The sequence below is a fragment of the Rattus rattus genome, chromosome 3, assembly GCF_011064425.1.
Source record: "Rattus rattus isolate New Zealand chromosome 3, Rrattus_CSIRO_v1, whole genome shotgun sequence".
Taxonomy (NCBI): domain Eukaryota; kingdom Metazoa; phylum Chordata; class Mammalia; order Rodentia; family Muridae; genus Rattus; species Rattus rattus.
In genome coordinates this window covers 152,951,710-152,977,214 of record NC_046156.1, presented here as the reverse complement: position 1 = coordinate 152,977,214, position 25,505 = coordinate 152,951,710, and the positions used below count along the sequence as shown (strand labels likewise).

General features: G+C 48.4%; 1 protein-coding gene across 1 annotated transcript in view; it reads right to left on the bottom strand.

Annotated features, from left to right (window-relative positions):
* Positions 1–25,505, bottom strand: part of Trio (trio Rho guanine nucleotide exchange factor) — a 290,571-nt gene that overhangs the window by 32,617 nt on the left and 232,449 nt on the right. The window contains 4 exon segments of the mRNA XM_032898677.1: positions 2,334–2,482; positions 5,148–5,243; positions 7,729–7,899; positions 8,658–8,950. Coding sequence (XP_032754568.1) covers positions 2,334–2,482; positions 5,148–5,243; positions 7,729–7,899; positions 8,658–8,950 — 709 coding nt within the window.

Here is a 25,505-nt window from a genome sequence, read left to right as displayed (position 1 = left end):
TTTGTGAGACTGGGTTCTTTTAGGACCATACGATGTATATCAGATTTACACAGCTGGGTCTGAGGGGTTAAGTGAGAGAGCAGGAGCAGTTTATCAGCCAAAGTCACTCAGGCACCCGGTACGATGGTAGCAGAAAATGAAAAGGCAGCGCAGGGGCGACTCTGTTGCAAAGGTGTGGCATTAGGGGGTGCGGCGGTCTTTTAATTAAGTTATTTTAGACTTCAGTGGACAAACAGGAAGCTTTAAAATTTCGGACAGTTAGAGTGTATGCATGATACTGCAGTGTTTCTGTCTGAAACAGCCAAGGGTGCCTAGTTAAGGCCTCCACCAGTTTCTAGTCTCCTAGAAGTCAAAGACCAGTCTATTGTTAAAGCCACCATTCACTTGGGACACAGGATGCAGAAGCTCCGAGCTGGATCTAACGTGAAAGCCTCTCCCAGTGACTGGATTCATAGCTCCAGAAGGTGCTGTGGAGGGACACAATCGACTACCTGCCCAGATGCTTTGAACAACAGCGATGACCGGCCTGGCAAGGTATCACTAGAGGTGCGTGGTGATCAGCAGCTGTCTATCTGTATGGAAGGCACACATCAGGGGTGCGGGGGCACGGGGCATGCCTGGCACTGGAAACCTAGCCAATGAGCTGGGCTAGTGAGGCTACGGGTCTCCCCCAGATAAGTCAGACCCTCCTTCCTCATCAAAGCTTCTCCTTTTGGCATATGGCCACATCCGTCAAAGTGCAGAGAACAACTGACAGCTGTTGACAGTGTCCAATCACCAGAGATGCATCCATGACATAACCTGGTCTCACACCCTGTATCTGATGCCCAGGGAACGAGAAGAAGGTGAGAGGGTTATAAAAGCCAGAGGCGGAAGGAAGTCTGCTGCCAAGCTGTACCTCCTAGAAATGTCAGGGAAGCATCATTCTTGATACCTCGACACCATGGCTGCCTAAGCAAGACTGGACCAATGATAACAGCAATGGACATGCCAGTACGGAGGGGGAGGTTTCACTTGTCCCAAGACAAGTCAAAGAACTACCCAAAACTAAGAGAGCAGGGAAAGAGAAAATTATCCATCTGAGGGACATTGTTTATGTATATATGATTTCAGGGCTGACCACAAACAACACTGACTGGATTTAGCAAGCTGTATTTATATATATATAGTAGCATAAAAGTTCCAAATTCACACTCATTCACTCGGTCAGCTCTACCCTGGCACACTCCATATGCCTGGTGCCATTCAGTCACTGGGGCCTGCTATTACTGACCCCAACTAGCTTGTTACCCATGCAGCATACAGGACCTCTCACCCAGAGGAAGGGTAATCCTTTGGTGTTAACTCTCAGGACATTCAGTGCCATAAGTGATTTTACCAGAATTGAGAAACACTGCCACTAAGTTACACTTTAAAACACTCACATTTTGACTTATTTTAAATTTCTGTTACCTCCTTTTTATTCTTGTCATGAAATGTTCTTATTTGTAAAGCATAACAGACAGGAGAACGATAGAAACTGTTAGCTATGGCTTACCACATTCCTACACACACACACACACACACACACACACACACACACACACACAGAGGCAGGCATGAACACATACACACACAGGCAGGCATGTACACACACACACACACAGGCAGGCATGTACACACACACACACAGGCAGGCATGTACACACACACAGGCAGGCATGTACACACACACAGGCAGGCATGTACAGCATGTAGACACACACACAAGCACGCACGCACACACACACAGAGGCAGACACAGACACACACACACGCACACACGCACGCGCGCAGACACACACACAGACAAAGGCATGCATGGACACACACACAGCGGCACGCCTGCACACTCACAGACAGGCATATACACACACACACAGGCAGGCATGTACACACACACAGGCAGGCATGTACACACACACAGGCAGGCATGTACACACACACACACACACACACACACACACACAGGCATGTAGACACACACAGAAGCAGGCATGTACACACACACACAGGCAGGCATGTACACACACACACACACACAGGCAGGCATGTACACACACACACAGAGGCAGGCATGTACACATACACAGAGGCAGGCATGTACACACACACACACACAGGCACGCATGTACACACACACACAGGAGGCAGGCATGTACACACACACACACACACAGAGGCAGGCATACACACACATGCATGCACACACGCGCACACACACACACACACACACACACACACACATGTGTGCACATGCACCGGTGCTGTAACTGGGAGGGAAATGGGGAGGTGTGGAGGCTGACGCTGCTTACTGTCTTCTCTTTAGAGAGCTGCATTTTCTTTCTTCCATCTCGTCAATGGGCGAGGAGGATGAGAGGAGAGAATTGTCTGAGGGATTGAAGGACGGGCTGCTACTGTCTCCCTGGTCAACAAGCAGTGAGCTAGGGCGGTCCTCCAGCGCCTGGAAGAAATGTAGCAAATGAACATTGCTGACTGCCCACAGTCCATGATGGCTGATGATAGGGTAAAAAAAATCTAAGTCAGAAAATAAACAGACGTGACTGGAAAATGACAAGATTTCCAACAACAGATCAAACTGCATTATCAAGAAGGGGCTGGAGAGAGGCTCAGCGGTTGAGAGCATTTGCCGCTCTTGCAGAGGACTCAAGTGCTATGCCCAGAACCACATGGCAGCTCACAACCATCCAGAACTCCAGTTCTAGGGGATCTGGACAACTTTTTTTGGCCTCTCCAGGTGCATACAGGAAGGTAAAAATGCTCACGGCAAAGAAAAACAAATCTTTACAACAGCAAAACCAACAATAACCTGTATTGAGTCAGAGTAGCTAGGTAAACAGCCAAAATAGAATAAAAATATTAATCAACTTCCGTATGTCTGTGTAATATTTCCCAAGATGGCTCACATGCTTTCCCATGAAGAGCCTCATGCAGAGTTTGAAGGTGGACTTACAGAGGTCAGGCACCTGTGTGGGTTGGAGTTAGGTTCTCTGCATATATGTTGTGGCTCTGTGGCTTGGTGTTCTTGGGGTATGCATAACAGTGGTGGGGGGCTGTCCCTGGCTCTGTACCTGGGACCCTTTCCTTCTACTGGGTTGCCTCATCCAGCCTTGATGTGAGAACATGTGCCTGGCCTTACTGTCACTTCTGAATTTGGTTGATGTCCCTGGAAGACCTGCCATTTTCTGAGGGGAGGTGGGGGGAGGATAGATCTGGGGGAAGGGAGTGAGCGGAGTGCAAACGGCAGTTAGGATCTAGTATATGAGAGAAGAGTGAATAAAAGGAAAAGAAAAACAAAGATAATCTGACACTGGTTAACAGCTGGAAACCTAACTGCTGCTTATCAATTCTTTCTTCACCCACTTGCTGAGTGCCTAGATGTGTAGTAGGAACAGGGGGCTGCCTCTATGTAAATGCAGGGGGGCAGGGTGGTGCATGCAGCTGCCCTGCAGGAGGACCTAACTGAGGACTGACTGAGAGACCATGGATGCTGGAGGGCATTAAAGGAGCTTGCAGCACTGCTCAGAGAGCTTGGTGCTGCATTTCTCACCTGCTCCCAGAGTCTGTGGCATTTGACTCTGCGCCACCTCATTCCCAACCCCCAAAGGCAGGCAGGGTCGGGCAGCTAGGTGTCAGGGCGAGGGTGTAGCCCTAGACACCTAGGGATTATAGCACCTTTAACACCCTTCCCTGACCCCAGCTTCCAACTAGACCCACGGAAGGGGTTTTACTTTCTGGAGAAACAGACCAAGTGCAAGGAACAGTTAGCTTCATTTACTTGGCTGCTGTCAGTAAAGAGCAATTGCTATTGTGTGTCCTGTTTTCTTCCCATAATGGGGAGACTCTTCATCATGGGCCTTGATGACACAAGTCTGTGTTAACCTCGTTAAAGGAAGCCCAGGGAGCTGTAAAATCACACCAATGCTTTACTGACGAAAATCAGGATGCTGCTAGCTAACAAATGGAGCCTGATCCAAAAACTGCACTCTGATAAACAAGGAGCAGTTGACCTTTATCGGAGGGACATTCTGCTGCAAGTGTTGGGACTTGCGTCATGCTCGCGGATCAGGTGGGTGACAACAGGAAGCCAAGACTGGGGGTGACGGAGGACACTGTGCCCTGTACAGAGCAGACAGCTGGGGCTCATTAGACTGAACTCTGTTTATTTGAATAATGAGAGAAAGGAGAAAAGAGAAAGACAGGAGAGAGCAAAGGAGTAGTCAAGGCCTTTTATGTAAGCCCACAGGGGCTTGCCCTCACGATGCAGCAGCTGCCGCACCTGAAACAGAGGCTCAGGCCACTCCTGGAGGCCTCTCGGGTGTGACCTGCCTGACGCGGCACCAGAGGATGCAGGAAGTCTGATGAGACCACAGGCTCGCCATCTTCTAACACTCCGGATGGCTCGCCCGGCTGAGGTGCCTTATACTGTGTGTGTGTGTGTGTGTGTGTGTGTGTGTGTGTGTGTGTGTGTGTGTGTGTGTGAGAGAGAGAGAGAGAGAGAGAGAGAGAGAGAGAGAGAGAGAGAGAGAGAGGAAGCCCCCCGCACAACTGCCTCAAAGCTGGGTGCAGAGACCTCAGGGACTTTCAGTGCATCCCTGTGAAATCCTCTCCAATGCCGTGTTTTATGGGAAGGTCATCAACAAACCCTTGCAACTGTGTGGTGGGGGAGGTGGAACATCACAGAGCATCTCTGAGTAGACGGTCAGCCAAGCAGGCAGCAGACCAGCACAGCATACACAACTGGATGTTGAGGCCCAGATGAACCACTATGGCTGCCATACTCTCTGTGTTGCTCTATGGAAGTGCGGAGCGTGCTTCGTTCGTGTGAAGATGCTGGGACCTGGTATCTCCTGGCTCCTTCCCTCTGCTGCCTTTTGCGTGGCTAATCTTAACCTGAGCTCAGCCGTGTAATACTCTGCAACTGCTAGAGTCACAGCTTGTCTGAGTTCTATGAGTCCTTCAAACCATCGAGAACCTTAAGACGGAACAGCAGACCTCCAGATTCGGTCCGGGTCAGAGTGGCAGCAGCGTGTGGCCGCAGCTGCGATCCACAGCGTGTGTACACAGGCAGGAGAGTGATGGGCAAGCCTCATGCTGAGAAGCCTCACCATTTTGCTTTTCACGAGTTCTTCAATCGCACTGACGAGCTCAGCCGCACTGGGAGTCTCAGAGCTGGTGGGGCGGACTAACAACCTCGAAGAGGCCTACGGGAGAAGTTAAGACACAGAACGGGGAGGAGAGGTCTCTCGTTAGAAATTGGGCAGACAGTGAACTCCCTCATAAACTCCAGCTTTTTTTTTTTTTTTTTTTTAAAGTAAGTCCAGACAAAAAGACCACAAGTTTGTCTTTGTTTGCATTTATTTAGAGTCATCCTTTTATATTTACAATATTCTGACATGAAACATTAAATAAAACCTGTCTAGGATCCATGTGGGAAGCAGACAACGTCTGTTTTTAATCCACAGTCATGTAAGATCGTAATGTTTTTCAGAGTGGTGACTGGGCACGGGGGCACACTAACTGCAACTCTGCAAGTGCCGGCTTAGGCTCTAGGCTATGGAGAGACAGAACCCGGTCACAGAAGAGAAGGACGCTAAGGTCTAGTGGGTGATTCCCCAAATAACCAAGAAACCGAAATGGGGCTACCAACAGTGGCTTGACTGTTTACGGGATTAAGAAAGGGGACGGGAGCCGGGGTGCAGTGCCCAGGTGGGAGAGGGGGACAAGCTCACCATTTCTTGTGCCATCCATTCCCCAATGATTACTGCAGAGGACAGAAGAGCTGAAGCCTCACAAGCTATGAGATGCCACTTATGGCTAGATCCAGGGCATCACGGGTGACAGTCGGGGAGGCTGAGGGAGGGGCCACTGAGCTGAGCTCCAGTAATTAGCAAACACTGTTTGCGGATTACTTCTGCTGGGGATCGAGGGGCGTAAGTAATATGAACCTTGCTTCATATTAAGGGCAGCAGAGACGCATGCGACATGTGGCTGCTGTCTGAGAGATGCGTTTCTCACACTGGACGGATACAGATTTGTACAACAGGCTTCTTACATATGGACTAAAATACGGAAATTTACGAAACAGACGCCAGTTTGCTCTAATGAAGTTTGGAATATGAGATGAACGAAAACGGAGAGAAGAAATTCAAATGGACAGGTAAGGAAACTGAGCCAAAACGGACACAGAGCACAGATCAACGTAATGCTGGGCGGAGGTTTGCAGAGAGAGAGAACAGAACAAAACGAAACATTAGTTCAGGTAGTACACTGTCTGGGAGCACTGCTAGACTTTTGTAAATGAAGATTTGCTCTCGATAGTACCCAACCAGGTCTCACGGTAAACAATAAACGATTCCAGTAAACAAGACTGGCAATTTAGTCCTTTTAAGGGAAGAAAATAAGCCAATAAAGCCCATGCCTCATTGCTTGGATAGCCACCCAGATTTAGGAAATTTATCGTCCTGCTTTGAAAACGCTATTAGTTTAGATTGTTACAAGCCAGCTCGTGAGCTGTCACGACACCCACACAGCCTGCTCCCTATCCAGCCCGGGAGCCTTCACCTTCCCGCTCAGACTGGCCTGCACCAAGAATGATACTCAACTCTAAGGGACAGTCCGAAGCTTGGCTCCGCAGCTCACCACCACTGTGCTCAGACCCACAGGGCTCTGGCGGTGCTCGACTGTGGGAGGCACGGGGTGTGTGGGATGGAGCTGTGTGCTGGGAATTCAGACTAAGCATCAAGTGTGGGAGCCTCCCTGCTGCCAGTCAAGGGCTGCAGTGCATGTTCCATTGTTAAAGGCTGATATATCTAGCAAGTGATGGACAAAACCAATATGGGAGTCAGGAAGGGAAAAGGAAAAAAAATGTGAAGGAAAAAATGCTGAAAGCACATCTATTTTATTCAGGAAACTTAGTTATTGCCAAAGAAAACAAAAGAACAATAACAAATCCGAGCAATGACTTCCTAGCTCTGCATTAGCTCCTAGCAGATGGGGAGGGTCACGGTGGGACCAGGGTGCAGCAAGGGTGTGCAAGCTGCATTTACGAGGCTTCCTTTTTCGATAATTTAGTTGAGATTTTACAACTGGGGTGGGAAAATAATCTAACGTGATAGAAGAAGTGAAGGGGAACAGACTGACGTGGCTTGAAGCCTTCAGGCCGCCAAAGGCAGGCAGTCACGTGACTCCAGGCTGACTCCTGGTATTCTGTAACTGTGCACTCTAACCCTTCCAGCACACGTGGCACGTTGGGCAAAGTGACTGCAGAGCAGCACGACCTTACTTTAACTAGAAAGCCACGAGCAAAACCTCGGGATGGAGGAAACATGACGGCCTACTGTGTGATGAAAGCTGTGTTCAGGCAGGCTGCATGGGACTTCTCTCTCGGGGGCTCTAACCAGCATGTTAAAAAATTACTTCAAGAGCAGCAACTGCTGGAGCTTCACTAGAGTGCACTGAACATATTACATGACCGTGTAGTATGGCAGCAACATGTGCTGGCCTTGTGCTTGTTCGAAATGGATTTGTTATTCATACTTCTGAGAGATAAACAAGCTGACTTCTGGAAAGCACCAGGCTTCCGGTGCCTTCCCCACACCCCTGTCTCCCAGCTTTTGAAATGTGCTGGCGTGGAATCTAAGGGAGGGCTCTGCCTCTGGCCTGGGTGCACACGGGCTGTCCCTTTACCTTGTCATCCTGCGAGTCCGGCTGAAGGAGGCTGTGCTGCTGGATGGCCATGGGCGGAGGCAGTGGTACAGCGTCGGCGCCCTCCTCTCCTTCTTCTTCTCCGCAGCTCTGCATGCCCGAGGACGAGGATTTGGACAGCGTACCACTGCTGAGGCCCTCGTTCCGTCCTCTCTGAAATCAAACCAACGATTCTTTGTTCATGTTGGACCATGACAGCAAGCCCGGGTTCCAGGCTCGACTCCTCGTCTAACAGAAGAGCAGTGAGGCTGGAATCAAGCACATACTCATTTTCTCTGTTTGCATGAAAAACCTGAGTTTTAGTTTTAGTGAGCAACGCAGGTTTATAAAATGGGTACATGAATACATAATGACCTCCGTACTGTGGTAAAAAAAATCAGCAAAAGCAAGTTTAGTGGAAAAAAAAACCCACAGAAAACACGAGGCAATAAAATAAAACAAATGTGACACTGTTTTTTGTTGTTGTTGTGTTTGTTTTTGGAGCCTGTGCAGAACTTGGAAGGGACCGAGTTAAAGCCCCACTGGCTCTGCCAGTGCTGAAGAAGTCCTGGTGACATGAAGGATGGTTTCTCCAGTACAACTCAGAGCCTCCTGAGACCAAAGAGGAAGGGAAAATACCCCTTGTCTCCACTTTGGTGCAATCAAAATAATGTGGAGAGTTCTATGTGGCCAATAAAAGCAATCAAACGTTATTTCCAACAACCAGCCTGCCCCTGCACTTAACAGAGTCCTAAATGGGACGACGGGCCATGGGTGCTTTCCGCAAACCAAACCCATCACTTCCCAAGACAGCAACTACACTTAACGTGAAAGAAAGAAAACACCGGAAGGCCTCCGTGGAGCCTACGTAGTCACCCACGACCTTCAGTGACCTGTGACTTACTGCAGTCAAGTCTTGCGCACAGACCCACCTCTTCCATGGTCTCATCCTGTGGGGTGGCGGCGCTGTCATCTGAATCCTTCTGTGATCCAGCGTCGGCGCTCTTCCGGACCTCCCTGCTTTTCTTGTGCTTGTGGGCCAGCTTCTTCGCATGCCCATCGGCCTTGCCACTGCTGAGCCGCCGTACGGGGCTTGTGAGCCACTTGCGCAGGGTGTTGCCCGGCCGCTTGGGACCTGGTGAGCTCTGTGCTCCCATCATGTGGGGTTGAAGGGAGGCCACAGAGGCCGGTGGGCTGGCGTCATTACTGGAGACGGACAGTGAGTCTGATGGGACGAGAAGAAGGAAAGAAGGCACTTTACTGACTGTGACAAAAGCTCCCCCACATTGTGGTCGAGTCTGCCATTCAGCCTCATGTTTATCCCCATCTTAACGGACTCGCAGGTGGCCTCATGAGTTGTCTTTACCTAGATGCTGAAAAGAGAGGAGAGGACCTCTCTCCTAGGCTGATTATCAAGCCAGATTTCTTCTAGAGGCACTGCCCCATCCCTCAGGTAGCCCATGTCACCAATCCTGAAGACCACTGTGGCCACTGCACAGATCCAGGAACGCGGTTTGTTTTTGTTTAGTTTGACACACTATCGGTACATAACGGTTTATGTCTCCGTCTACCTATCTTCCTTCTATCCATCTGTCTCAACCCAATCCAATGAAGTCATCCCGGGACTGATAGGCTTGCAAGAGGAAAAGGGTTAAACGGATCCAGTGTTACGTGAAATGTTCCTGTGAACTGGAAAGCCAGCAATCAGGAGCCAAGTGGTTACTTTCCAAGCACCTGACATGGGGGCTCTGCCAGAGTAACACGGAGCTGAATGACTGATTCTGTTAGGAGATGTAATAATGAAGATGACCATCGGCCAAGTTTTTTTTTAAAGACCCTTTGAAGTCTGAAAAATTTATGGTCACTAATCTTTGCAAGCACTCTTTATACACACCTGCATGGGCTCTTTTGCCTTGTACCAGCAGAAACCGCTAGAAGCCTGTGATAAGATGGGGAGGCTTCTCTAATTGCTGCCCCATTGTTTCTTTGCCCAAGACATAGAGGATATGACCCACCACGCATCGCTCATGCCTTCAAATTAGGACTCTTCTCTCCAGAGGCAAACTGGTTCAAAACTAATTAATGTCTGCTAAGAAATAACTCTTTGCTTGTGCATGGAGCCTGCAGTCAGCATGTGTACGCATAGGTGTGCATGTGCTTTCTTTCTACTTTGTTTTATTTGGTGAGAGTTTTAAGCTGTGTTCACACCAGCCCATTGCTGGCATAACCCACAAGAGGCGAGAGAAGATGGTAACTTTAGGTCAGTATCCCTCCCTGGCATCTAAGAGCTCAGAAGCCACAGTCCTCAGCTCAGGCCTCTTGGTGCGGTGACCATATAAATGACCCAGAGATGGAGGCCTTGGTGACCCTTATGTCATGTGGTGCTTTACTAAGCTAACTTGAAGACATTTTTTTTCCTGACAAGGTTTTGCTTATGGTTAGACTGGCCTCTGACTCACAGTTCTCCTGCCTCAGCCTCCTAGATGCAGGGGGATTACAAGCACGTGCCACCATGCCCAATTCAATTAAACATCTTTAAGTCCAATACCTGTGATCAGCAGGTGGACACAAAAGTGTGAAGGGACAGCCTTTCTTCCCCGCTCTGATGCATTATGTCACTGTGTGAGACTATTTTACTTCACAGGAGAGAAATATGCTAGTTCCGGGTGCTAGCAGCTATTATGGCTTTAGAAGGAAACTGTGTTGAACTTTTAATTTTTCTTTGAAAGTCTTTCATTTCAGAAGTCTGAAGATACAGAGGGAAAATATCCCCATCTGTCTTTAAGGTTAGCAGATGTCCTATTGTATCGGGTATGAATCTGATACAGTCATAATTCTGGATATTAGCAATGGAAAAAATAACCAGACAATTGTCCCATCCACTTCATACATCTAATGTCAAATCCCTCATGCTTTTGATTCTCTTCTATAATACATTGTGTGTGTGTGTGTGTGTGTGTGTGTGTGTGTGTGTGTGTGTTAACATAACAAAATTCTCTGCCTAAATCTGTCGGTCATACTATCCCACGTAACTTCTCTGTGCTAGGACGTGACATAATGCATAAATCAGAAGTTTTAAAAGCTCCAATGATTTAATACACAATGCGTGAGATCATTAACAGAATGTGGTAAAGTATCTATTTTAGTTATCTGAAGAACCAGTTTTGCCCAGCAGATCAACTCCACTGGCATACATTTTAAATCCACTAGAGATCAGAGCTTGGGATGGCATCTCTGTAGTGGATGTGTGCTCTACAGTGTCACCAGGCACAGGCTAGGTACCAGTTCCACACTCAGCACAGAGCCTACTGTGCAATCCCTTTGGAAAGACCCTGATTTACTGGACAAGACAAGGTTGTCTTTCTCAAGAGGTCCTGGTGGACATTACAGCCAGTGGACTGTCAGGAGGCGATTGAACCTGGAACCCAAGTGTCTGCTGCCCAAGAGCGACACAGCAGCAAGTGTGAGTGGACAGTTAGGTCCACCCAGGAGGAGACTCCCATCCTCAGATCTCTACAACCTGTGCATCTAGGCAGGCTCTGTGTGGGCAGGAGCTTAACTGCTAACAGGCTGCTTGGTACATCTTGGGGCTTAGTAAATACATGCAGAATAAAGATGACTAGGTGAGCAAAAACCTGGTTACAGGCTATCCTTAATTTTGTTTGTCCAATCCAAGGACACTGGTTGATCATGTAAGCCTACCACTGTGGACAGTGATGTTCAGGTATGGCATACTGTGGTCAGTTCTGTGGTAACTACAGGTGATCTCTATCTTCAAGTGAATCTTACATGGTTGCGAAGTTTCACTATTGGGAAACCAGGTCAGGCAGACTCTTGTGATCCTGTCTCTTCTGTGATGTTATGAGCCGCTTTTTCTTGGGACAGAGCCCAGGCTTGGTGTGTGTCGGTGGCACCGATCAAGGGGAGCAGTGCACAGGGGCAGAGAAAGGGCTCAGGATCAAGCTGACCCTGCAGCTCTGACAGACACACGTCTACTGTGCTTCAGGTGTGCAGTTCGGCAACTCTGGTCTCAGCTGCACTCCTCACTCTGACGCTACCTTTCCTCGACTATAGGAATGCTTTTAGCTCTTGCCTGATTTGAAGGTAGGCTTTCCTCTCTCAACTGAGGAGAATCCTCTTATTCCAAGCACAGAAGGAGGGCCTATTAGAGGTGTCACAGAAAGCCCTGGACTGGGGGCTGTGTCTGGGCTTTGTTCTCTCAGGGGTGATCCAGGCAGATTGGTGTAGTTGGGTTTCCACACCTTACAGGGCAGCAGTGGGACTCGAAGAAACAATGAGAGCGAAGCAGCTTCATAAACTCTAATAAGCTGCTCACAGCCGAGGCATCTAGGGTCCCCTGGTAGTATAGAAATGAGTATATTGTATTTATACAAACAGCAAGTGCCCTGACAATACCTAAATTCATGGACAACCGGGGTTAATGGCAAGCCTAACACTGTGTCTAGGGAATACTAAAAACGCAGGGCAGAAAATGACCTAGATGGTGACTTGGTTATTTTTCTGTTTTAAAAGAAATTTGTTATAAAGGATAAACTTCAGAACTCCAGCATAAAGAGATCCTAGCAGGCTTAAAAATCCATGCAGGTGTGCACACAGAAAAGCAACCAGTGCTGCTGGGGCAGGCTTAGGGGGGAATCCCAAGTGGCTTTTTGCTGAGGTTGAGGTCACGCAATGTCTATTGTGGTTCCCTTTTAAAGTGAAGACAGAAAAAAGTCAGAAGAGGAAGGCCGGGGCTCCAGCTCCACATGGGAGGGTTTTACCATGTGTGCACAGGGCCAGACCCAAGGGGAGGAGAAAGCTTTCTACCAGTCTGTAAACCTGGACATCTGTGATTAATAAAAGCACTTTAAAATGTAAGAAAAAAAGGGATACTATCCTGCTAGTTGCAGACTAAGGAAGATTGAGTCGTCCCCCACCCCCCAGCTTTCGTTCTTCCCACTTTCCCAGTGGGAGAAGGAAGGTCTGAGACTCCGCCTGTGTAATGAGCTCTTTCCTCCTCAGCTCTAACAGTGGCCCACTGAGGATTTTTAGTGAACTTTTAGGATTAAGTACTGCATACTTGGAGCTTTAAAATGTCTTTGGCTTCGCAGTCTCCATAGCACACGAGAGGGATGTGTGGGGGTTGTGCAGCTGTGTGCAGGCAGCAGCCCTTGGGGCTAGGGCCTGGCCCGACTGGCACATGCAGGGGTCCTGCAAGTATTCGCTGAGGGAGTTGTTTGCAGACAGCTGCAGACCAGATATGGGGCTGGAGTGGTAACCCTGCCTGTCACCTGTAGGGTCTGAGTACCTTTAAAGACCACTGGCCTTTTCCTGCTTTAGTTTCTTGACGTGTAAAGTGGTAATGATTGCCCCTCTCCTGTGTGAAGAGAGTATAAAAAGCCTTTTGTAAGTATAACCTAATAGATATATGAAGAAATATTCATGTTTTGAAAGAAGAAGAAACTGCAAACACGAGTAGGAATGCAGGACATTGGACTGAGGTGCTCTTCGTCAAGGTCCGCGTGGGAAGAGAAGCTAGGACTGCACAGTGTGGCCTCTCAGTCCTCTGCATCTGCTGGACAGGCTCCTGCCATCCATATCACATCAGCCGAGCACACACATGGGCAACTGCTGACAGCCAAGTCACGGATGAGGAGTCAGGGCCACCACAAGATGCATACATTCAACACTGGGAAACATTCCTGTAAACATCCGTCTCACATTTCAAATTCTCTTGCAGTATCCCCACATGGTGTGTGTGTGTGTGTGTGTGTGTGTGTGTGTGTGTGTGTGTGTGTGTGTGCGCGCGCGCGCATGCGCTGGGAACAATATCCAATTCTCACATTCCCAGGCAGGCACTGTATCACTGACGGTCAATGAACATTATTCTATCTCGTGCTCATGTGGGTGTTGAAGAACATGTGTCAAATGAACTATGTCACGAAGTCTTCCTAGTCTTCCATGGGGATAAGAATAACGCAGAGAGAAATTTCTAATGCAAACGATTCCTCTCCAGTTCACGTCCTGAGGGCTGTGGGGATGTTTATAACGGGCAGTGTTGTCACTATTTAAGGACAACGGCCCTGAGGCTGCACTTCAGAAGCCTGAGGCAGCTGGGCAGCCTTTAGCGTTCTGTTCGTTATGGAGAGTTGAGTGCAGGGGAGCTGTCAGGAAGACAGCAATGGATACACCAGGCCAGAGAACACAGCATTCAGCAAGCAGAGAAAAGGGCTGCTAGATCCCGCAGAAGACTGAGCTGACTGGAACATTCCAAGCATGTCTAAATTCTTCCAACGGGATTTAAAGTCTCTGTTTTTAAAATCAAGGTATCATTTTTTTTCCTAATTAAAAAAAAAAAAAAAGTCCACAGTGCCCTACAGATCTCTCAAGATGACATAAAAGTGATCCAATAAGTAAACTATTCTGCCAGATGTATCCTTTGGGGACCATGTCTTGTCTTATACCTCGATTACAATGGTCTGACAGGCCGCAAATACTGCAGGTCACGGCGGTGATACATATGGGAAACCAGCTGAGGGACTAAGGAAGAGACATGGATCCGCTTAACGACATAGTGCAGTATGGTGGCTAAGAACAGACGCCTTTCACGGTCATTTTCCTAATTACTATCTAGCTTCTCCTTTGAGTAAGTATCTGAAGCCTTCCCTTGCCTGGCTTCTGATCTCTTTGCTCTCACAGAGGTTCAGTTCTCTTCCGTCGGTGGCAGAAGGAAGGAAGGAAGGAAGAGACTAATTGGTCCCCTAGCGCTGAGGCTCTGTCAGGATGGCAGTGATGACAGTGCACTGTGAGCCAAGAGTCTGTGCCTTTCCCACACGCCCAGGATCCCGGCTTCACGCTGAGCTGTGGCCGTCATGCTGTGACTGTCAGTTCAGGAAGTAACCTTTCCGAAGGCAGAGTCTGGAGATGGGCAGTGAATGAAAAGATGGAGAAAGAACGCAGAGTGCACTCTGCATACTCCATAATGTGGAGCATAGCGGGTCTGTGATGCAAAAATGCGAACTCTGTGTCTGCATCAAATACAAAGTGAGCATGGAAGACACAAGGGAAAAAAGATAAATTTCCCTGTCTTTAAAAAATAAATAAATAAAAACCCAGATTGAACTAGAGGCCCCGGCACAGCATGGCCATGGCTCAGGCTGTAATGAAGAACACATGTTTCTGCAGCCTGAGAAAATGCACATAAACCAGCAACAGATGCAGGGTTCCTGGGCAGCTCCCTCCCACACACTCACCGGGGAGGGCTTACTGCGGCGCCTCCGGCCCCCTCCCCATCTCTCACGACCCCCAAGTCCCAAAAACACAAAAAGTCATGGGCATCTATTAAAAGCATCCAAAAAGTGACCACAGTGGCTTTTCTTTATGACGGTTGAAACCCAGAACCATGCATAGACCCAGGAGCATGCATGTGAACAGGCGTGTGAACCCGGGACCATAAGTGTGCACCTGGTTTGTGCTCTAGCCCTTGTCACCAGAACCCACAGTGTGTTACTTCCTGAATACCCAACCCGAGCTGGGTGATCTGGGGTCTGTGAACCCCTAGAGAGCTCTCAATAGGACTGGTCCTCAGTTTCCTTCCTGGCACACTTGAACATTATATGAACATCAGGAAACATGGCTCTTGGATTTATCCTGTAAGAGGGATACTAGATGTCAGCATTTCTAATTCACCTCAGAGGTCCTCGGAGATGTCGTCAAAGGTCTCAGGTAGAGACCCAAGGGAACTACATGCAAAGGAAATGAAGAGCAGAACCCTCCAGTCGGCAAGTCTCATGCACAGCATCTCCTTCACTGCCAAATGGAAATAGTACATTAGAGGCGAGGAGTGCGGAACCATGGAGGCAGGAGAGGTTGGGCTAGCAGGGACGGCAGGAGCTCCATCCATCCAAAGGATACAGGAGCAGGACTCTCCACACATGGCAGTCTACAGCAGGTGATGGCTTATGGCCAGGCTGTTTGCTTCCAGGCCAAGGGAGCCTCATAAGTCAAGGCTCTGAGGAGGGCAACCAGGGAGACAGGAGGACAGGGTGAGCAGAGCGTACAACGTGCTCCTCCTAGGCCATTTCTGGGCTCCTAGACACACAGCCCCTAGGAGATGCAGAAAGCAGAGGTGATGCCTTCTCTCTACAGCCTCTCCAGAAAGGCTGCACATCTTTCTCATGTTTCCACCCAGCAGTGGCAGAGGAGAGCCAGGCATCCCTGGGCCTACTGCTCCCCTGACTGACCTCCACTGAGGCTGCTTTAAAAAAAATCACACTTGTGAAGAACTGCCAGGCTGTAAGAGGTAGATAGCTCCTCACCCCCTCTGTTAATTCACCTTGATGTTAGAGTTCACTTCTGAATGCAATCTTTCTCTACTCTGGACAAAACTGACTTGGAGGAAGTTCTAGCCCTTGTTTCTGGCATCTGGAATGGCCAAGCCGTATCCGCTGCTTTTCATGTGAGTCAGGACTGCGTGCTCTTGGGAGAGAGGAAAGCAGGATTTTTCTACAGACACAGATCTGGTGAACTGGAGGGTCTTTGATTCCAGGTCAAAAGCAGATTTTATGTTAAGATAGCAGTGCTGCATGCAAACACACACACACACACACACACACACACACACACACACACACACACACACACACCATTAAAAAAGAAAGACATGTATGCATCCCACGAACTCGCAGCTGTCTGTTATCCTCCAACCTGCACCAGTCTTTCTTGGTGATCTGTGCCATTACTGGTATTGGGTGTGGGGTGGGTAGGGCTGGAAAAACAGGCAGTGTCTTTGCAGTAGCCCTCATGATGATGATGCTGTCTGGTCAGCGCACAGCCTGGCGATGTCCACACTGAGCTGAGCAATGCATTCCCTGGACAATGGGAAGGAAGGCCACCTATGGTGGCCCTGAACCCAGGCTCCCAGTGAAGATCCATGGGTGAGGGTGCCAGAGGGGACCTCCGCAGAAGCAGAGTGACCCCCTACAAAGAAGAATGTCATCTGGTCTGTTTAGTTCCAAAGCAAGAACCTTTCGGAGTGCTCTGCGATGTACTGGCTTTTCTGTTTTCTGTTCGGTTGAGATCCTCCCTGGTACCCCAAAGTCAAACTGTTCTTTTTCATAAGCTAGATTCTTAGTGTCACTTAAAGAGTGTCACTAAAAGCAAGCACACAAACAACAACAAAAACACCCAGGGGTCGGACTTCTCAGTATGTAGTTTACTGTTGAAAGCAGGATAAGGAGGCTCTTTATGTTATGAAGTAACAGTGTCTTAATTCTTAATTGATGTTTGTGAGGCCTTTCCAGAGCACTGCAGTGTTTATCGTTGCCTGAAAAGACACAGGACTCATCATTTACGGGAACACTCAGTTAATTTGGGGATAACAGGCAGTCACATGGTGCCCGCACACCACTCTGCCTCCACAGTCCCTAGTGCTGTCTGTTAGGAAACATGGCTACCCACGGTCACAATGGTCCCTGAGATAAACACATAAACAGGAGGCAAGGATGAACATATCTAACCTGGGGCACCTCCCACAGCGAACATTTATACTTCTGCTTACTGTCTTCTTTCTTTGAAAAATGAGGTCACCTGGCTTGCCTTGTTAAGGAGGAAATCTACAAATGTGGGAGGAATTTAGATGCTTTTAAAAGGGAAAGCCTGTCTTCATGTGAAACGGGGGTGGGGGGCACACAAAGTCCAGCCCATACAGCACCGTTAAAGGGAGCGTTCTACAGTTAAACCCCATGGTTTGGTTGGAATGGTGATAAGGCTACACTTCGTTCATACATAAATGTAGTATTATTCTTTCAAAATTAAAACCAGATTCAGAATGTCAGCAGTGAAGTGTTTTACTGCCTCAGGAATGCCTGAGTTGCGTTAGTATGCACATAAAGGAGCCAGCTATGAACTGTGCAAACTTATAAATGTTGTCACAGAGCCCATACCAATGTGCTCATTTTTCTGCAGCACTACGGGGCAGTGGGGAGGCCCTGGAATGTTCTGCAGAGAGCCTGCCAAGTATTATCACTCTGCAAATCCTCCACGGGGTGGGTTAACTACGGCTTCAGTCTCGAGGGATGCGATATTAGCTTGGAAGAGTTATAGCTCTGTGGGGGGAGGAAGCAGACGATTCTCCCAAACCACAGAACAAATATCCATCACATTATATGGTGAAGTTCCTGCTTTAGTTAAAAAAATAAACCAGACCCCAAGAAACAAGAGTCCTCACCCACCAAGAATTCTTTCTAAATGGTATTTTAGTAACATGACAAAAGCAAACTGGTGCAGAACTAAAGCTAAGAGCATGTGAACAAAAAGGAATACCCCTGCTGCCCACAGATTCCAGGAGGACAAGCCAGCATGCCTGCCTGCGGGCACGCACACACCACGGTCCACCCGAAGCACACGCAGGGTCACGCTGGTCACACCCAGCTTCATATCACCTTGCTTCCCACCTCCTTCATAGGCCAAAATGACATGCTTCTGTTTTAGGTATTACTGAGTAGCTTTTAAGTACTGTTCCCTTCTTTTTCGGGGGTGGGGGTGGGGTGGAGGAGGCTACCACACACTAAAACAACAGCAGCACAAGCCAAAGAATGAAAAGAAAAGGCTGGGACGCCTTTCTTTGGAGGCAGTCTGTCCCGTTTCTTGGGCCTCAGTAATAGGCAAGTGGCTTTCTAAGAATCTCCTGTGGTCTACAGAGTCCTCCTGTAAGAACTCCTCCCTGTGCTATTCAAGCCACTTTCTGCTCACTGGTGAGAGGGAAAGAGAGGGGCCTGGAGTTACTCCAGGAGGAACAAAGCGGGCTTGGAGACAAAGGGAAGAGAAAGACCGCCTCTGCTAGGAACAGCAATTAAAGCAGGATCCTGTCCTTGGCTTTAATCAGGGCCCTGTGATATGGCAGCACTGCCACCTCCAGGGAGCAGGCAGCCACAGGAAGCAATCAAGCAGCCTTTGCGTGGGGCTGGGGTGGAACAGGACTAGGGCAGCTGCTGTGCTGTTTTTCTTTTTCACTGAAGAGAGAGACGAAAGGAGAAACACTCGATTGTCAGTTTCCATGTTCTAGAGAACAGCACATTCCTGTTCTCTGTGCCAGTCTGAGAGTGCACTTCGGGGCCACTGGGCCCCCGCCAGCTTAAGGTGACAGGAGAGAAAAGGGAGTGGCTTCAATCGAGTTTCGATACCCATGCCTGAGTCTGTTTCTAGCTCACAGTTTTGTTCTTCTTTTCACTTCAGGACTAGAGGTAACTGTAAGATGTAAGGCAGGGCATTTCCAGTTGTGTGTCTGAGAATAAGGGGTGGCCAAATAGTGAACGGTATCAAGGAGAGAGGCATTGATCTGCACACAGGAAGCCCAGAGGAACACGAGTCCACACACCGGACCCTCAGTGGTGGCCATGAGGACTCGCAGCTGCTCCCATGCCTGGTGCCTGGGGGTTTTCCGGTTGTTACAGTTAGGCATCCTGACCCATTCCTCCACTTTTGCACGGTCTTAGGAGAGAACTGCAAGAAATTAACCGGAGCCTCTGGGCTGTGACTGCCCAGTCCCCACCCCCATGCCTGCAGGCAGGAAGAGGAAATAGGGGCTCGATGGACAGATTCCAAGGCTCATTACTCCAAGCTCCCTGTGTTTATGGACTTGCTCACTCACCCCAGAGGCCAACCCTAAGCACCTGGAGGAAATTCTTCAGAATGAAAAGCCATAAATCTGTGCTCTCCCTGAAGTCTAGATGCCGTGATCTACTTAGAAAGATAGACCAAAGAGAGATTGCAGCTTGCCAGCAAGAAGGGGAGGGAGTTCCATGGTTGATTACTAGTATGGCAAAGTTCTACATTCGCTGTGAAATCAGCTGTAACATTACATGTAATCTCACAGCATTTTCCCTGGACATATTATCCATCAAGGATGTGAAACCTTTCCTACAAAAGCGAGAGAACAAAATAGTTTTATAAGTGTACTTCACTTAAAAACAAATCAATAAACAAATTTCAATGAGAACTCTGAAGAACACAATAACCAGTAGTGCAGGTGTGGGGAGGGGAGGGGAAGGGGAGGAGGAGAGGAAGGGGAAGAAGGGAGAGAAAGGGATAGGGAGGATGGAGGGAGGGAGAAGGGGAGGGAGGGGAGGAGATGGGGAGGAGGGGAGGGGAGGGAGGGGGAGGTGCAATGATGTAACTGCAGACCATGCTCTAACAAGGACTTATCCAAGGTTATGCATAGAGCGAGGAGAGACAGAACACTGTTCCCTGGGCCCCGGTGCAATCACATGCACCATGCTGTAAACTCTGAATGAGTTGGTGGTATTTAACTGTGGGAAAACTGGAGATAGAATTCACACTGCTCAATTGTTAATGTGAAACAGTCAGTCTTCGAGGCCAACAAAACCCTCTGGGGACACTTGGGTGCTTGTTTATTCACACTGAACTGAATATCCTGTGTGTTTCCATCCTTTAGAACAGATTTGGAAAGGTTTGAAATCAGATTCAGAATTCTGTCCACCCTTATGAAGGACTCTTCCAGAGTCTAAGGCAGGAGATATGCAGGGCTCTGGGCTGGGTCCTAAAAGGAGTAGCTAATCCAGTAGCCTCAATAGCCACCATCTTATTTAACAAGGCTCATTGGAGTTACCAACAGTGTATTTAAGACAGGGCATAGCAAAACCCCAGCACAAAGGAGTGGAAGTGCGGCAGGAAGTCCCGCCCCTCACCAGGAAACTCTTCACAGCTGATAGCTACTGGAAATCTGTTTTCTCCAATGGAGTGATACTGGGTCTATCAACCACACAGACATGGGTTTTTGTTTTTCAGAGAAAGAACATGAAGTTGGGTGGGTATGAAGATCTAGGAGGATCTGGGAAAGGGAAATATGACCAAAGTATGTTGTACGAAGTTCTCAAAGGAAAAACTAAACATTAAAAAAAGGGAGGGGGCGCTAAAAGCTATGTAGGCCAAGCGGCATGGAACTCAAGACTCGCATCTCAGCCTCACTTCACTTTCTCCTTACTTCATTCCTTGATAACTGTTTAAATCTCCTTCTATGACTATGCACGGTACACACTGCAACATCAGCCAGGGAGCTGCACCTCTGTGGAGAGGAGCCATGCCCAACAGGCTAGCTCTTAGCAGGCAGGATGCTACCCCACTCACTGTACTGAAAGCAGGTACAGGCCTTTCTCCAAAGCTCAATGCCCAGGTCATTGCTGTGTACAAAATGCTTTCTGACCAATGGGTTATTTTTGACAGGCATAAAAATCTGCTTTGAAATTTACTTCCTGGCTAGGTGGTTTTTTTTTTTTTTTTTTTTTGCTTAAGTCTGATGGATACTTGACCTCCTGTGATCAATGTCAAAGGAAGAACCAGTGGATAGTAAAATATCACCATGATACAATGTTGGGAAAGATACCTTGGGGTTACTGTAAAATTCTGGAAATGATCAACAGTCATCTTCCACTGAGTGACTTGGGAGGGACAAACTGGACTTTCATTTCCTTTTATCTGCCCTTTAATGTAAAATAGTATTTTCTTTTCTTTTAAAATCTAGGTCAGCTTAAAAACTGTGGCATCAACTTTGAGAATACCTTTTAAAACTTCTTAATAATTTAATAATTGCCATAATAATAATAAATGTAGGGAATAATAGCACAACCACCCTACTATGAAATAAGAAGTCTAATAATTTTCTGTAGTAAGAATTCTCAAAGGACTAAATATTCTAGGACTCGAAGGCCTCTCTATGGGAAAAAGATGCTGGGTCTCAAGATCCACTCTTCTGCTCGCTGAAATGCCTGGGGTGCCCAGCGTCGCCCCCAGAGAGCCCGTCCCCAGTGCCCCTGCTTTTCAGTTGAAGATGACCAAGTTCATGGAGATGAGGTAATTTGCACATGGGCCAGAGCTCCCCAGTGGTCCAGACTTTGCCTCAGACTTTGACATTACCAATTGTTTTTCCTGCATCAGTTATTTTTAATCAAGTGAGCTCACGCCTCATCTACCTCCATCTTCCCACCACAGGGACGCTGCTGCCCAGTGTCCCTGATGGGCAGATGGAGGTCACCAACCTTCACACCGGTGAGGGCATCACCTCTCAAGAAAGGCCACCCTGGGACAAATGTAATTAACACAGATATGATAAAAAACAAACACTGCCCCGTGCCAGTGACTTAAAATATGGATGATCGCTTTGTGATGGAAACTTTCATATGTTACAGAAACTGTTTACAGCAGCAATTCACACGCAGGGTCAATACTCACCTCCTTAAGAGCCCATAAATCAAAGGCAGCTCTGCTCTTTCCCCCTAACCTCCCAAGGACACCCAGAGGCAAGCACCCCTCACCTAAGATAAGCCTCTTTGCTGAGGGACCCTCCTCCAGTTAATCCTTCTTCACTCGCATTCACAGTGAAACAGGCCCAGTGGGTCTCGGCTGCTCCCCGACTACACATCTTGCTGCCCACTTTGAAGTGTGGATGTGCACAGAGGGCTGGAGGCAAGGACTGGCAGATATTGAAAGACAACCGGGCCAGGATTGAAATGCTAGCAGAAATCTCCCCTAATAGGAAGATGATAGCCTCGGAGAAATCATTTTGTTGGAAGCACAGTGCTACCAGATCCCAGGGGAGACAAACAGAGAGCCAGCCAACACTGGCGTTGTGCTATAGGGACAGAGTTACCGGCATCAGGCACGTCCAATTTCCCCACCTGGACTTTCTGTACCGCTTCCCTCAAACTCGAGAGACCTTTGTGGGGATCACATTTCCTTTATGTTCTCTATCTTATGGGCAAAGCCAGACGCTAGCACACACGCTCCCTTAATCCAGATGGTGGAGGTTGAAGCATCCATCCCCCCACCCAACTTTATCTGACAAGCAGCAGTTCTTAGGAGAATCACAGAATCTAAACACCAGGGATACGACAATGCTATTTTTTTTCCAGCTATTCTGAAAAACCCCAGAATACATTAAACCCGAAACAGAAACAAAACCAGCGAAGTCACAAGAAGGCAGATTGTAGCCTAGATCTCATTAGGCTGTTTGAATGCTGTTTCAGAGAAGAAAAGGCTATCGGCTGCAGTGTGAAGACTTTAGGAACACCCCAGAGCATCTAATGTGCACTGTTCTTGGTCTCGGGCCATGCTTCTAGGGTCTCCCAGAAGCCATCCCCACCCAGCCCTTTTATAAGGAACAGAACATAATTCCTATCAGAACATGATGTGGGCTCTGCTTTGCTCCTGCTTCACAACACACATCAACCACTTAAGCAGCCAGCCGAAGGAAGCAGGTAGAGAAAGACATGCAGAACGAGCATTTACAAAGCTGTGTACCTAGGTCGAGGATCCAGTACTTGCAGGTGCCTGGCTGTCTGCTGCCGCAGTACGCTGAGCCGACAGAAGAAAGCGAGTCCAGCGTGTCAGCTGGCTTAATTCCGTTCGGCATGATGAGCAGGGATCTAACGGTCCAGAACCGGGGCTATACCTCTCCTCAAGCAACAGCCAGAGCTCCTCACTCAGCAGCAAAGACAGAGGCTGTGCAGCTCTGACAGCGGCAGCCCATGACCTGGGCTGAGTGCAGCTCTGTGTTCCTCTGCTGGCTTTTGAGCACTACCTAGCAGTTGGGGCTCACATGTGGGAATAGCAGGCACAGGCTACATCCTACCACACTGACTCTAATTGGAGCTCACGGAAATTCTTAAGGCGCCCTGGGAGCCAGATGTCTCTCTTCCCCTGCACTATCCAGCACTGGATTCCCGTTCTCGGTGAAATGTAAAGTGACAGATGTCCTCCCAGCCCCGGGACTTCTGGACAGCTCCACTGGCTTGGGCTTTGTGTGCATCTGGAGGGAGGTTCTCTCGGAGACCTATAACAAACAGGGCCTCCTGATGAGACTTGAGAAAAAGGGATGTAATGCGGTCTGAGAGCCAATGGGTTACATCACTGGGCTGCAATGCTCCCCTCCACTTATTGAAAACAGCTCCATCCCTCCTCTCAGGAAGCAGCCAGACAAGAGAAAATAAATGTCCTTATATGTGATGTGTAAAGGCATGTTCAGTAAGACGCATGCTAGGCTCTCACTCCTGTCCTCATGGGAAGCTGGTGCCTTCCGTTGTCTGTACACTTGCCCCTGCCCGTTCCCCTGAATGCCCACCCTGTCTCTCACACCCAGGGTCTGAAAAGGGAGTACACCCTCTGAATCATGATGGACCCTTGCTCCTGATGGCACGTGCGTGCCCTCGCGTCTTTTGCTTTGGGATCACCTGCAAACTTTCTGTGTTCACATCTGGTGTGCAAGATCTTTTGTTACTGTTGTTTTGTTTGCCTATGACCTGCCTGCATTTATTGTGAAATAAACTTGAAAAATCCTCAAAGAAAGGAAACAAAACATACTTCTGCAAAAAATTACACAACACATCCACAGTATGCAAAGAAAATGCATTCAGAGGCCAACGGCGAACACAAGCTGCCTTTTGTATGCTTTTCCCGTTTTACTTTTATGGCTAGGATTTGGCATTTACAGACTCAAAATTAGCCTCATATTCTTAAAGAGCAAAAAGCAAGACCTGAGGTTTGTTTTCCCTGTGATGGTCCTGTGTGTGACGGATCCCGATGGCAATGCTTACATCAGAACCAAGGGAGAGGTGTAACCCTCACACAGCACTCTTTGTACAAGGAGGGGAAACTTTATTACCAAATAAATAACCCTGTTTGTTGGCAAAATAAGCAGTAAAAATTACAATCTACAGAAATCAAGCTAATTGACACTCTAAAGTTTCATTTACCACCTTTATTACATGGACTTACTTTTGCCCTGTCTAAAAATACCAACTGCCAAGGACAGGCTATTAATTAAAACTAGAGAAGGCGCTGTCAGGACAGTGAATTACCTCATGTGCAGTGTAAGTTCTCTGTGAGGGAGGAAGGGGCTGCAGCTTAAAAGCGAGTGTAGTAATTTTGGCTGCAGAGGTATGGGAACTTTCCCCAGCAACTTCTCTCTCTAAATCCCAAGCTCACGCATGCTTGGAAGCAGCAGTCCAGCAGGAGGAAAGGCGTACCAGGAGCGGGGAGCAGTCTCAGGGTCCGGTCTCACCCCATCTTCCTGGTGTTGGGGAAGCTCGGGGCTTGAGTGGTCCATTTGTAACTGAGCCGTTTACTTAAGTGAGCACAAAGCATCCTGGTAGAGGTTCCACTGACCCAGAATCTACTAAATGGCGGAGTGGGACAAGCAGAAACATGGAGGCCACAAACAGAAGGCACGGAAGAACTACAAGAGGTTTAAGTCCTAAACAAAAGCCGAAACACCTTGAAACAAAACCTCTCGGGCTTATTATATCTTCCTGCCTCGGGGTCATGAAGGGAAGACCATGGCTCTGTTGTGGGAAGTGGAACACATTTGGCTTAGGACCCAGGGCTCCTTAGCAGGGCAGAGAGGAAGGGGGGTGGGAGGAGGAAAGGAGAGGGAGGGAGAGAATGAGGGTGCAGATGTGGGTAGCTTAAGAGACCAGCAGTGTCAGAGGTAGCAATATGGGGTAAACAGAAAGGAAAATGGAGGCCACTAGGACCAGAGAATGGGCAGAGTTACAGTGTTGGATTCCTTCTCACTGGGCATAATCAAGAGCCTGTCTGCAGCTAGACATTATCTGCCACTGAGTAAGGATGAGGCTGGGATCTGGAAGAGCCGGGACTGGGAAGAGTAGGGTGGGGAGATCATTAGAACAGATGGAGGTGGGGTCTGCAAAGAAAGAAAACAGGTTCGGCGAGCTGGGTTAGACAAACATTTCAGGCAGGGGGCAGGC